The sequence below is a fragment of the Bombyx mandarina genome, chromosome 11, assembly GCF_030267445.1.
Source record: "Bombyx mandarina strain Sakado chromosome 11, ASM3026744v2".
Taxonomy (NCBI): domain Eukaryota; kingdom Metazoa; phylum Arthropoda; class Insecta; order Lepidoptera; family Bombycidae; genus Bombyx; species Bombyx mandarina.
Window position 1 is genome coordinate 7,351,154 of NC_143218.1, and position 14,192 is coordinate 7,365,345.

The 14,192-nt window shown below is 37.0% G+C and overlaps 1 protein-coding gene across 3 annotated transcripts in view; it reads right to left on the reverse strand.

Moving 5' to 3' along the window:
• SPoCk (secretory pathway calcium atpase) overlaps window positions 1–14,192 on the reverse strand; it is a 50,453-nt gene that overhangs the window by 23,722 nt on the left and 12,539 nt on the right. For all 3 annotated transcript variants that reach the window (XM_089730846.1, XM_028173382.2, XM_028173383.2), the window contains exon 3: window positions 9,239–9,404. In XM_089730846.1, the coding sequence (XP_089586972.1) occupies window positions 9,239–9,404 (166 nt within the window). The remainder of the gene's footprint in view (window positions 1–9,238; window positions 9,405–14,192) is intronic.

The window sequence follows — 14,192 nt, forward strand, 5'->3', positions numbered from 1 at the left end:
GACGCTAATACCAATTTTAATTACAAACATAAATATCGTATATTAAGCGAAATATCGCGTAAACTGAACAGCACCACTCGATTTATTTATCTATTCGAGCTATACGCTGTTTTTTGAAATGTTTTTCATCAGTCCTTCTTAGGCCCGCCATGCCTCTCCAGTTTTGGAAAAGGAAGCAGGAATGCGAACATTATCAGCAAGCTTTGTCTCCGGTAGATATGCGCTTGATGTGGCCGAAGTCTATGGACCCCGGTCGACTCCTAACACCTAAAATATACAACCTATTCTAGAAATTTCTCGGCAGGGAAACGCAGGGTTTCACCTTAAAACCCTATAGGTTTCAACGCGAACGTAAAGTCCAATAAATTATATATAACTCATTAAAAACTTTTTCATCAGTCCTTCTTAGGCCCGTCATGCCTCTCCAATACTGGAAAAGGAAGCAGGAATGCGAATATTATCAGCGAGCTTTGTCTCCGGCAGATATGCTCTTGTCCACTGACGTGACTGATGACTATGGGCCCCGGTGAACTCCTAACACCTAAAATATAAAACCTATTCTAGAAATTTCTCGGCACCTGCGTTTCACCTTAAAACCCTATCTATGGTTTCAATGAGAACGTTAGGTTCAATAAATTATGTATAACTCATTAAAAACAGGTTCAGATACATAATATTAAGGTTTTATAGCGAGTGATAAATTGCGCTGCCAATATAACCCTATTTAACTATAAAAACTCAAACAAGTATGTAATACAATGTTGAGTTTTTAAGTGGAGCGAATAAAGATACATATTAATAGAGTTTTCAACGTATTCTTATACTTGAAATAATGGTTGTATTTTACATATTTTAATTGTATAAAACTCGTTTGTTTTTCTTTGAGAATAAACATTGAAATGAGTTTGAAACACGAACATAAAAATGAGTTTGTTATTTTTTTCCTTTTTCTAGATATCAGGATTGGGGTACATGTCGGCACTGTCCTTTAGCCCGCGGTCTGCTCCCATAAATAATCAAAAATAATCATAAATAATAAAAAATAACCATAAATAATCCAGTAAAAAAGTCATAAATAGAGCCGAAGAGTGCATTGGGCTTATTTTTCGCGAGATACTACTACTAATACCCGTGATTCATTATTCAATTTTATCTGTCCTTATTTGCTCATTAGCATAATGAGTTTTTGAGAAATTCGTTTTTTATGGTATCTCCTCTATATGTTCGTGTATTCAAGGCAGAATTCCGAGAATAATTATTTTAGAATCTCTATTATGCCTATATTTAAGACAATATTTTTCTGGGAAAATTGAAGGTTCGTATTCTTTTATATTTATTTATTAAAAATGGGTAAATTTGAATATGATTGGAACGACGTGCTCACTCATTTATACATCTCACACGTGTCCATCCTATGTCGAATAAGACGAAAGAAACAGTTAACTTATTATGGCACGCTCTACCTGTTAGCCTCAATACACGGCCAACATAATTCTAGAAAATTGAAGAAAAACTCAACACTACCGACAACCTTCGAATAATAACACCGGCCGACATCATTTTCCTTGTTCATGTTCTGATTACTTTTTTCCACTAATTTGGTAGTGCTGATCACGAAATTATACCTCATTTTATCGTATCACATCAGGTTTTAAAAAAAATTAAGACATTGGCTATTTTAAATTTTTTGATTAAAATAAATTAAATTTTAGATTTTGGCGCTCTTTTCTCGAATCGTGCGACCTCTCGTGAGGAAATATATTAGTTGCAACAACGACACACCCATTCGAAACAGGTTACATGCAAATAAACCTCTACAGTTACTTTGTTCATAAACTTTTTACTGAAATTAGTGTGTTTATTTAAAAAAATTCTTACGTTACGTACTTATATATATTTCCATGCTTCTTGTGCGTGTGGGACAGTATAGCACGAGACAAGCACTACGTTCAAAAATAATGGAATCCTCGTAAAAATCTCAAAGTAGAAACAAAAAACGTTATACAAACAAATTTAATTAGTCCTGAAAAAATTTTACTACCTCCGCTTCATATCAAACTCGGTATGATGAAACAGTTTGTTAAAGCATTGGCTAAAAACAATGCTAGTTTTGAATACCTGTGTAAAAAAATTCCAAGATTATCTGATGCAAAAATTAAAGGAGTGTTCGATGGACCGCAAATCAGATCTTTGATGGCTGATGAAAAATTTGATGCCACAATGAATAACACTGAATCAGATGCTTGGCTGGCGTTCAGAGATGTTGTCAACAATTTTCTAGGAAATAATAAACATCCCGACCATAAAAATAAGGTTGCAAACTTATTGGATAAGTATCAAAAATTAGGGTGTAATATGAGCATAAAACTCCACTTTCTAGATTCACATGTGGACTTTTTTCCTGATAATCTTGGTGATTACAGTAAAGAGCAGGGAGAAAGGTTTCATCAGGACATAAAAACTATGGAGACAAGGTACCAAGGTCGATGGAATGTGAATATGATGGCTGATTACTGCTGGTCACTGACACGTGATATTACTGAAGATACTCACAAAAAAACTACACCCAGACGTAATTTTGTCACGAAACGTAAAAGATGTCACTCTAAATAGTTGCAGCATTGTTTAGACTCATTGTTTTCTTTGTAAATGTTCAAATATATGTTTTTGTAATATGATTATTGATTTTTTCGTTAAATTTTGAAAAAAATGGTTTTTCCTTCTTATAAAAAAATCTGATGTGATAGGGCAAATATGTAGGTGTTTTTGTGTTTAAAATAGTATAAATTGGTGATATTTTTGGCTCAAATACAAACAACTTTCAAAAAATTTTCATTTGTCGGCCGGTGTAATTAACCAAGTTTCGTTTTTTGTTCTATACAGTTCTAGATAATTCTTTCGAAGGCTGACTATGATAAGACATCGCTATTTTTTTGAGGCCGTACATCGGGTCAACGTACCTTCGTATGTACATTCGAAAGTGTATACTGCGCTAGAGGTGCGAACAAGGCGCAAAAAATATCGATACTTCGAGATGCGGTGTTCCGTATGCGATCCTTTATCGTTAACACTTAATTTATTTAAGTAACAGGTATGATATAAAGTTTATCGAGTGCATGTTTTAGGCTATTCAATACCACCGATTCCGATCCGGTGGTAGATTCATACGCGAAGCAGCTGCCCTTGATTTGTTAGGTCTCCTTTAGAGGCGCTCGAGCAGCTGTTAGCAAATTCCACCCCTCCTGGCTGAACCTTTGCTCGCCCATCTGGCCTGGTGAAACTGGAGAGACCCCCGGGCCACCGGTAATCTCTCAAACATAAAAAACTCTTCAAGATATTCTTAAAACGCACGTTTCAAGTAAAGTACATTCGTATTTTTATCATTTTATGTGGTTACATCGCAACATGACGTCCGCTAACCATCTTGAGATGTGAGGTCGGAATCTCGATTACATTAGCATCATAACTCTGTAACCCTTGAAACAGAAACATACTCATGCGATTTCTGAACACGAATCAGAATGTGAGTGTATAAGAAAATTTATAATTTTTACCTGTGAGATTTTACCTATTATTATTACTATCGTATGTTAAGATTTCAAAAATATAATTCCATTCTCGACACAATTAGGCCGTCTTAGCAATTAGACCACAAATTCATTTCATCTATTATTTAAAATCTCAAGACTATAATTAGTTCTAATGTATTTAAGCGATCAACTATGAAAGAAATTACTTATAAATATGTAATTGATCTTAAAGTTATAGCCCTTAGGTAGAGATCTCGATGCAATGACAAGCAAAGTACACGCAAACCAATCGAGAGTTCGAAACAATAATGGTTTGTCGAGTATTCGGCTATACAAGTATTCGATTTTATGCGAATTTACTTGTCGCAACCCTATTTTGTACGTTGTGGGTACGATTATAAAGGAGGCTGTAATTACGGTACTTTTAATAGCCGGTTAATGGTAACAAAAACGTAGACGTAGTTGCATTCGTGTCGACATTACAAAGCAAATTCCTTTATGCCTATAAAGTTGCCAAATTAATGGGATGTCGACCTTAAGCATTCGCGAATACATTTCACATTACGTTCCGATTTTCTGCAGTGTAAATTTCATCAGCATAGTTATGGTTTGGAACTTGATCATATCGGGTACAGGCGATGGGGAAAACGCGAAGCCACTGTCGCCTGAAACATTTTTTGTCGGCTCCCCGGACCTACTTTCGCTGCTTATAAGCTCTTCAAGCACCGGTCACCGTCCTCGCCGAACTCGTCGTTTACGACAAAGTGTTCGACGAGCGAACTAATCCATAGACACGACCCACTTAGGCCGAATCTTCTCAGTGAGTCGTGATTTCGATCCGTTGGTAGATTCTTCGAAGCACTGCTCTTGCTAGGGCTAGTGTTAGCAATCTCTCTCAGGTTGAGCCTGCGAGCTCACCTACCCATTCGTGCGTAGCTGGAATAGTCCCTTAGACTACCAGCAAATAGGTAGGGGGAAAAATAACTTAATGAAACGAAGAAGTGACACTAAAAAGAGACGAACGAACATATCAATCTACAGGATTCCGTTTTCCAGAGACCGAGACAGTTTATAATGTTACTGCGTGTAAATATTCATAATATTCATTATATTTGGGTAATGTAGAGAAGATTAAGATTCGATCTTACGATCGCGACTTTTTGAAGTCGTCAAGAATAGTTCAAATTTAGTTTTGACCAATGAAACTACATATTGTGTTCAATATGGTTAACATTGTATTTTCATGGGAGACGAACATCTGTTATTAAAACACGTTGATTACGTACGTTTTTATGTTTTAATAATATTTATGAGAGGCATCGTATGAACGGAGAACGTTTAGTGATGACGTAACGCATTCAGAAGTAGGAGGGGAGGTAACTCTTATTTGTTTCAGTGAGGCGTGTTTCTGCGGTAACGCTAGCATATGACACCGGTCTCCTCGTGTTAACTGATTACCGGAGCCCATAGACATCTACAACGTAAATGCCGTCACCCACCTTGAGATATGAGTTCTAAGGTCTCAGTATAGTAACAACGGCTGCCCAAGCTCTCAAACCGCGAAATAGGCAGGGTGGTGGTACCTACCCGTGTGGACTCACAAGAGGTCCTACCACCATTAATTACACAAATTATAATTTTGCGGGTTTGATTTTTATTACACGATGTTATTCCTTCACCGTGGAAGTCAAACGTGAAAATTTATTAAATACGTATTTCATTAGGAAAATTGGCACCCGCCTGCGGGATTCGAACATCGGTGCATCGGTACATACTAAGGCACCAGACGTCTTACCCTTTAGGCCACGACAACTTCAATATAATTATTTTTATTTTTTAAGTTAATAATATAATTTTATTATTTCAATTTATATTATATGCACCGTCATCCATCCGCTGTAGTGAAAGACAACTCATATTTACAAGGTTTCCTGGCAATTTTACAAAGCTCGACTGAGCTTAACTTCGACGCACGTGACATATTATATTTAATACAAAACGATTAGCCACATGTGACGCCACGCTATGTGATTCTTGTTGGGTTAGAGGTGAAAAAATGTCTTAATACATCTTTTCTTAGCGCTTAAATATACTTATTGGGTGAATGTTTCAATAAAATTTAGATTGCTTATTATAACTCTACAATTATTTTTATTTACTTATATCCCACTGTAATTGTTAATGAAATTACTGATAAAGTGAACTCTTTATTATATCTAGTCCCATCGTTCTGTTCCTACAGCCACAAAATAATAATGCGGTCCGTTTACGTGCAATTTGTGTGTGTGTGTGTGTGGGTGGGTGCGTGCGTGCGTGCGTGCGTGCGTGCGTGCGTGCGTGCGTGCGTGCGTGCGTGCGCGCGCGCGCGTGTGTGTGTGTGTGTGTGTAGATATACGACAAAGGGAAGATCTTCCACCGAGCGGGCGATATTGCTCGGTAGACCGACGGTCCGAATGTTGTTGTTCGGAACTTGTATATTATATGCGCTTTATCTTGAAAATGTCGTAAGCGAGATTCAGGCATCTGTCAATTATCTTGCGTTGTCTGATGGCTACCCGCTATAGGTGTGTGTGTGTGTGTGTGTGTGTGTGTGTGTGTGTGTTTTCTTTCAATTTAAATCAATAGGCGCCGACTACACGTTTCAGAATCATAAAATTATGTATTTTTATTATTTCCTAACGAGCCTCTGACACGCTTCATTGAAACTATCGTTAAATGTACGAAGAACGATATTTAAAGGGTTTCGACGGTCTTTATACAAGCCAATTGAAATTTTGACCTCATGTCTTAAGTTGGGTGAAGCCGTTCGCGTTACGATATCTGATCGACTTCCTGTAAAAGTGGCCGCGATCTCTTTTATCTATCAAAGGAATAAATTAAGATAAATAACTAAAAACTCATTATGGAATATTACAGATTACAATAGAAACGCGGTAGGCAACGGCTTGGCTCTGCCCTTAGCATTGCTGAAGTCCATGGGCGACGGTAACCACTCACCATCAGGTGCGCCGTATGCTCGTCTGCCTACAAAGGCAATAAAAAAAAAACGACAAAATATAACTTATTAATAGGTAAAGCGATTATTAATGAAATGCGTCACTATTAACGTTAAAGATGTCTGTCCGCGGAGACGTTTCTCGAAATAAAGTTGAGACACGCAATGATGAGCCAAAATTAGTAAGATGCCGGTCCATAAACAGTTTAAATCGATTAGGGAACGGGTTTCGGCCCGAGAGGAGGGGTTATTTGAAACATTCAAATCTGTCTGAGTGATAAAATTATACATTTACTTTCTTTACCGTCGACGGCATACATTCATTCGGGATTTTGTTATATAGCATAAACGGATGAGCGAGTTTTGGCTATGAAAGTGGACGGAAATGTCAGGAGGAGGCGTCCTTGAAAAGACTTAAACTCCATGAAAGAGGACATGCGAGAGAAAGGTAAGAGTGCAGAGATGACGTATGATAGGCCTGAATAGAGAAAGAGGACTTTCAGCATGAGTTCGGAGTCTCGGTTTTATACTGCCCCACCCTGCAAGCCGAAACGCATTACTACTTCACGGCAGAAATAGGCGAGATGGTGGTACCTACCCGTGCTAACTCCGGACGCCCAAGCCAAAAACAAACGAAGAAATATTACAATAAACAAATAAAAGCATATGCGATAATCTAGGTTATAAACTATCTTTATTTGATCAAAATCCGTCTAGTAACTTTTGCGTCAAAGTGTAAGAAAGATCCCTCCATCATCACAAACTCTCGCATTTATAACATAAGTAGGGTATAGTGTAACCCAATTATACACATCCACCTTTTTTTTTATTGCTTAGTTGGGTGGACGAGCTCACAGCCCACCTGATGTTAAGTGGTTACTGGAGCCCATAGAGATCTGCAGCGTAAATGCGCCACCCACCTTGAAATATAAGTTCTAAGGTATCAAGTATACCTATAACGGCTGCCCCGCCCTTCAAACCGAAACGCATTACTTCTTCACGGCAGAAATAGTCAGGGCGGTGGTATCTACCCGCGCGGACTCTCAAGAGGTCCTACCACAAGTAAAAAGTTTTACCATTTTTTTTTTACACCGTCACACCGTTTTACCTTATTTCGTTGTTTCATCACGAAACTCGAACATTCTTCAAGGACAAGTGGCATTTATCCAACCAGCCGACTCAGCATCATACACTCAGTAGCCTAGCGTTTCGTGGCATCAAACTGTGATAATTAAACTAAGTGTTTTTTATAGGTCGAAAAGAAATTATGCTTTCCACGTGATGATACATAATTATGGGTCATGAACACCAGCAACACCGGGGGCACAGCCAAGATGCTGCTGTAAAAACGTTGATAGCATCAACAGGGTATAACACATTCTATACTATACCCATAAATAGTTAAGCCAATGAATTCACTATGAGCCACGTAGTGTAATTCCCGACGGAACCTATTCTCGTTATTCTACACGAACATTCCTATCGATTAAGGTAATAGTTCTATTTTCGTATACATGTTTATATCTGGACTAGTATTAACATCGTTCAGTTCATTTTAGTGCATAAACGTGTAGCTACGGTTACACTACTGCAAAGTTGATGAATCATTACACGGGCACACAAACAAAAATTCTGTACACCGGGCGCCAACGGCATCTACGGGCATGTTTTTCGACCCGCTGAATACGAATTTTAAGTCAGTTTAGGCCGTCCAGCCTTCAATTTCAAGTAAATTGCAAAAAAACCCAAAAGATAGTGTAAATTCAATGCCTTGGCAAGTAAAAAAATTGGAGATCTAAGGCCAGCATAATTTCATGTTCAACATCATGTTAAATACTAATTTCGATCGTTCTTTAATTATCGTGTCGCTGCTTTGGGAGGGCTTGGATCACAGAAAAGTAATTAAAATCTGTTGGTCTGCGTTGATTCTGAATCAGTGCTCCCGATTACGGAATCCAGATGCCAATCCTGACAGGAGTCAGTATCTTTTCAAAAGGTATTTGGGCGTTCTTTTCCTGGTTTTATTTCTGGTAATCATAACGCAGGAGAAAACTGTAGATTTTAGATGTCAAATGTCGAATGTTTATGTGTGTATTATTAGTGAAATCCGGTTTTATGATTTTACGATTATTGAATCTACTTGCGCGCCACTTATCTTATGTTAGTGGTACTAAGTTAGAAACCTCCGTTAGAGTGTCAACAACTACTGTGCCAAGTTTCATTACAATCCGATGAAGAGTTTAAGAACCAATAAAGGATTGATAGCTAGTGACATATTTATTTATACAGATAATTCGTAGACTCGAATGTCCTTTTAGGTAGCAAAATGAATTCATTTTAAAGTATTCTTCAGGCGGAGACGACACATCGGTAATGCCAGTTTTAATATTCTTTTTCACTTTATTTGTCGCTTCTCTTTTCTTCTCTTATTCCATTTAAAAATTGGTTTGATTACAAGTGTAATTCTGTCTGTACATTGATATAAGGTTTACAACAACAACATAAAAGAGTTTAAACAGATGGCGCGATATTTCTTTGCATCTGATTTCATTAATTCTTCCTTTTTTGTCTTTTTGTTGGTTCGGGCATCACGAAAAACGACAAGTCCGGTTTTAATATGACTAATTGTTAAATAATGTTTAAGATCCTGCGAATACACTGCAAAAATTGGCAAGCCCAAAGTACCCGGTAGTTAGATTTACTTTCGACTTACCGAGAAGCAGGAGTATGAGCGGATTCTGGAACTGCTCGATGTACTTCTTCCAGAGCGGATCTTGTTCCTTCACCTGAAACTCGTTGGCTCCAACGAAGTTCATGCGGTCGTTGGCTTCGCGCCATGACAAACCTCGGCGGACGTCGACGCTCAAACGCTCCGATACCTTCAAACGAAAGAATCGTCACCAAAAAATAAAGCAAAGCGCTACACATGTACTGGGTTTTAGGAGACCACTCCCGAAATTACTAACTACACTGAGACCTTGGACTCATATATCAAGGTGGGTGGCGGCATTTACGTTGTAGATATCTATGGGCTCCGGTAACAACCTAAATAACACCAGGTGGGCCGTGAGTTTGTCCACCAATCTAAGCGATAATAAATATATATATATATATATATATTCAAGGGAGCCTAAAACCGGGCTCCGTGGTATAAAGTTGGAAGAGGCCTACGTACTGTGGTAGACACGTGTGGATAATAATGATGACGTATTAACAAAGATTGACTGCGAAATCTACTTTTAGAAAAGAATATCTAATAAGTCTTACTATAATTTACAACAACATTACACCAGTATTGACGGACTATTATTTTAATGAAATCTTCTACTTGATTATACAAAATCTGCGAACACGATCTACGATTAAACAATACGCAAAACGTCATGTTTAGTGTTCACGATGCTGTTTGTGCCTCTATCACAATTACACATCGTTAAGGCGTACCACGGAAGCAACTCATCTGCTACTACATATAATATATGGTAATTTGTGAACGAGTGACGCTGCAAAATATGTGTATATTCATCGAAAATTGCCCTCAGTCGATTCCGAATTTGTACAAACAAATTCCTTTCCAATCACTAAAATCATGCATCTTTTTTATTTCCTAACTATTCGCTGGTAGCCTAAGGGGTTCTTCCAAATACGCCCGGACGGATAGAATTTAATAACACTAGCCCTAGCAAGAGCAATGCTTCACAGAGTCTACCGCCGGTTCGGAATCACAACCCACTTAAAAAGACCTGGCAAAAAAGTCAGTGTGTATCAAAAACATAGCACTCCCTCCGAGAGATCCTAAAATAGCTCACCATTAAATTAAATCTAAATTCACTGATAATAACGCAGCAACACTCAATAAAATCTTTACGAAAAACGAAACCGAAAACAAAGCTAAAACTATAAAAATCACATTAAAATCAAAACGAAGGGCACCTTCGACTGGTTTCAAACAAAAGGATTAAACATAGTAAACAAAAACAATTTCATTCGTTTATTGTTCAAACATCAAAAGGCATTACGTAAATGAGACAAACAATCGCTTGCAAGCACACGAAACGTTAAAACATCTCGCAATATAGCAACATAATGGAACAGATACAGCAAACAATATAAGTAATTGCTGGAACTAAGTCAACGAACAACGTTCTTCATGCCTTGTTTTCTTTTGAAGCTTAAGAAGAGATTATCGGTAGCAAATTGTCTTAGGTTGAGCCCGTGAGCTCAGCTACCAGACCGGTCACCGTCCTCGTCGAACCCGTCGCTTGCGACGAAGGGCTCGACGAGCCAATTAACCCACAGACACAGCCCACTGAGTTTCTCGTCGGATCTTCTCAGCGGGTCGCGTTTCCGATCCGGTGGTAGATTCTGGGAAACACTGCTCTTGCTAGGGTCAGTGTTAGCATCACTCCGGTTTGAGCCCCGTGAGCTCACCTACTAGTTAAGGTTACGCTGAAATGGCCTCTCAAGGCTATCAGCTTAGGTAGAAAAAAAAAGGGCTACCAGCGAATAGATATAGAAAACATATCTAAGATAGATTCATCCACAATATACATACTAGTGTTCAAGATTTATACTTTTTATGTATTAAATTTTTTCTATTGCTTGGTTCTTGACTTTTTTTTGTAAATATGAACAAAACTTTGCTTATTGGTAACACTAAAACTTGTCAAGAGTTCTAAACAAAAAAAAAGAATCGGTTGACAAACACGAGAAGGAATCCTCATATGTATTGTATTTGTCAATTTCTACATAGATTATATCAAAGACAAATGTCAATGGCAATGTCTGAAAGTACAAAAACTCTGTCACACCATTAGACGACCATAATCCACATTGCATTTCAGGGTTTTTATTTACCTATGCATTCCCTGCCACTTTACCTTCATGTCGTTTCAATTTATCCTCTAAAAATAGACCAAACACAAAATGCGTAGTAATCAATCGAAGCGCTTAACTCTATTATAATATAATAAAGTGATCAGACTTAGTAATTCGAATGTAATTTAATAGATTATAACTACAAGACGATAAAAATCGATAATCATAACGTCGATGTTAACCTCCAAACAATGTTGCCATGGAGTCCTTATAATTAGTGACCTAAATGCTATGGTAAAAGAAATGATAAGCCTTGGTCTGAAACGAAATTGGCTCGTGAAGAAATTTTGTATCCAACATTGTAAATAATATAACTTTCATAAATTCATACCATATTTTATAGGTTCAACAACATAATCAAATGCGTTCGTAAATGAGCAATATCAATATCGATACTAATGGGAATATGCAGTGGAAAGCAATATGTATAGGTTTGAAATTGAAGATCTGATAGACCGCGATACTCTCTAAGATTCGTCTAATGGAAAAGAATCAGAGCTCAAAATAAAAAATGATACATCACCACATGAAGTCTGTAGAAATGAAGTCTTTAATTAACAAAAATCTCTGTTAAGTCGCTGTACTGAGTGGAAGATGTATCTGTTCTATCGGGTAATTAATAAATAAATATTAATAATTCTAATAAGCAATAATCAAATAATACATTAGATGCAAAGCGTCTATTGTCTTACGCACGCCGTTTAAGATTTCTAAGCCGACCAGATAGTTGGCCTGAGTTATGTATGTTTAGTTTATGTTTATGTGTAGTTTAGTTATGTATGGTTTTTTAGATTAAATAGATAGATAGATAGATAAATGGATTAAATAGATTCTTAATTATCTATTCATAATTATCTACCTTCCTTTATATGACTTTATCATTTCCAAAGGCTACTAGATGTATTTACGAGATACAGTTTCTGTTATCACGATATTAATCGATGCTTAATTTTTATTCAGAGCAGAAATATCGATCATCTCTTTGATACACAATATCAGCACCAGTTAAGGATAAGATTATTTGTTTAAATTTATACTCTATCACCTATTCACTATAATTTTCTGCTGTAATCATATCTGTTTATATCGATTCGTATATTATTATTTTTCATAAAGTTACGGTTTTTATATGTATTATTATTAGATCAAATAAGCAATTTTATGTTAAATTTTTTTTACAAAAGTCTCATCTATACTAATATATAAATCTACTGTGGTTTTTACGGATGTTCCGTTATAACTACTGAACCACGCATCCGATTGACTTGAAACTTGGTATGCATGTAGAAAATACTTGTACTTAATGGATAGGCTAATATTTATACGAGTGTTGGACTCCCTACATCAGTTGCGGGGGTGTTAATGATGAGAATGTTTGTGAGGGTGAGAAATAATAATGTTAATTTTAAATGCCCAGCGAAGCGGTAGGGTACAGCTAGTATTTTATAAAACATTAGAAACAATTATAGGTATAATAAATTTCAAAAAATCAAATCATAGACATTGATGTATGCCAATGTAATGTCAGCTAACTAATAAGCTAAAAAGCAGTCGAATAGCAATAACCATTTATCCGACACATTGGAAAGAGACACAGAAACCTACTAGGGGAGATCGTTCAATTTGCGGACAGACTTAATATCAATTCGACCTTTGATATACTAATCACGAAATTCATTCAGAAATATCTTTTTTGGTCACGTTGAAGGTAGTTAGCCTATTAAACGCTTAAAAACCTGCACCCGAACTTCGGACGGGAGAGAACGCAACGGAGACCTAAGAAAGCAACCGTGCTCTCTATAATAACTACCACTAAAGCAAATACCAAGAAACACGAGTATAATTTTCAAATTGGAACTCGTGATATAATTTAGACTTCTCAAAGAAGCAGAAATTAGGTTTTTTTTTCATATGTAATATCATCATACATAAATAGCTCTGTACAAAATCGAAGATACTTGCAAACACGATTGTTTTGAATACATATTGCTTATTCCTCAATCTATTCACAATACTACTTACTTCACTTTAACGTTACGTTACTTTATCCTTGAAGTTATGTTTAGATAACAAGCGTTACAATAGTTAGTACTACTAATTGGATACTAGGCAACCAGAATGTTTCTTAGTAACGAATGCTTGTAGCGGTCAAATCGTATACCAATTATTGGCAATTGAAAATATTTAATCTATTCAACACCAGTTTGTAGCAACTTGGTCTCGGCGTACCAATTATGGCAGCGGTTCATATTAATTTATATTTAGGTCAAACATCGTATCAAACATCGTCAATTTCAGTTCTAAATATGCAATAGCAGAATTCATATTTTACATGAGCATGGGGAGATTCAGTGAAGCTTCATCTTGTAACACCGGTCACTCACATGCGCACGAATACGCAAACCCGCAAGTGTAGGACGACATTTGCAAATGATTATGCAAAGTTTTCGCTACATTCGTGGTTTTCCAAGCTGTGTCGGTTTTTTAACAGACATCAAAGCGCGCGAACCGCGAACCTTCGCGTAGTCTCCCACACATTCGTTTGCCCAGTTGCGCCGACGATTGCGAAGGTAACGGACGTATCGCCATTTTCATAGTTCGTGACGTCTACTGTGTAGCGTATCTTCATCAAAAGAAATCCCATAAAAACAGCATGGCTGTTAATGATGTCTGGGAAAGAATTCAAAACTCTTTTTCTCTTCAATGTTCTATTGACGAATTAAAAAGGAGGAGAAATTCGTGAGACATTCGTAAACAAGTGTAGGAGGAAGCGCAAACGGGTTCGCAAA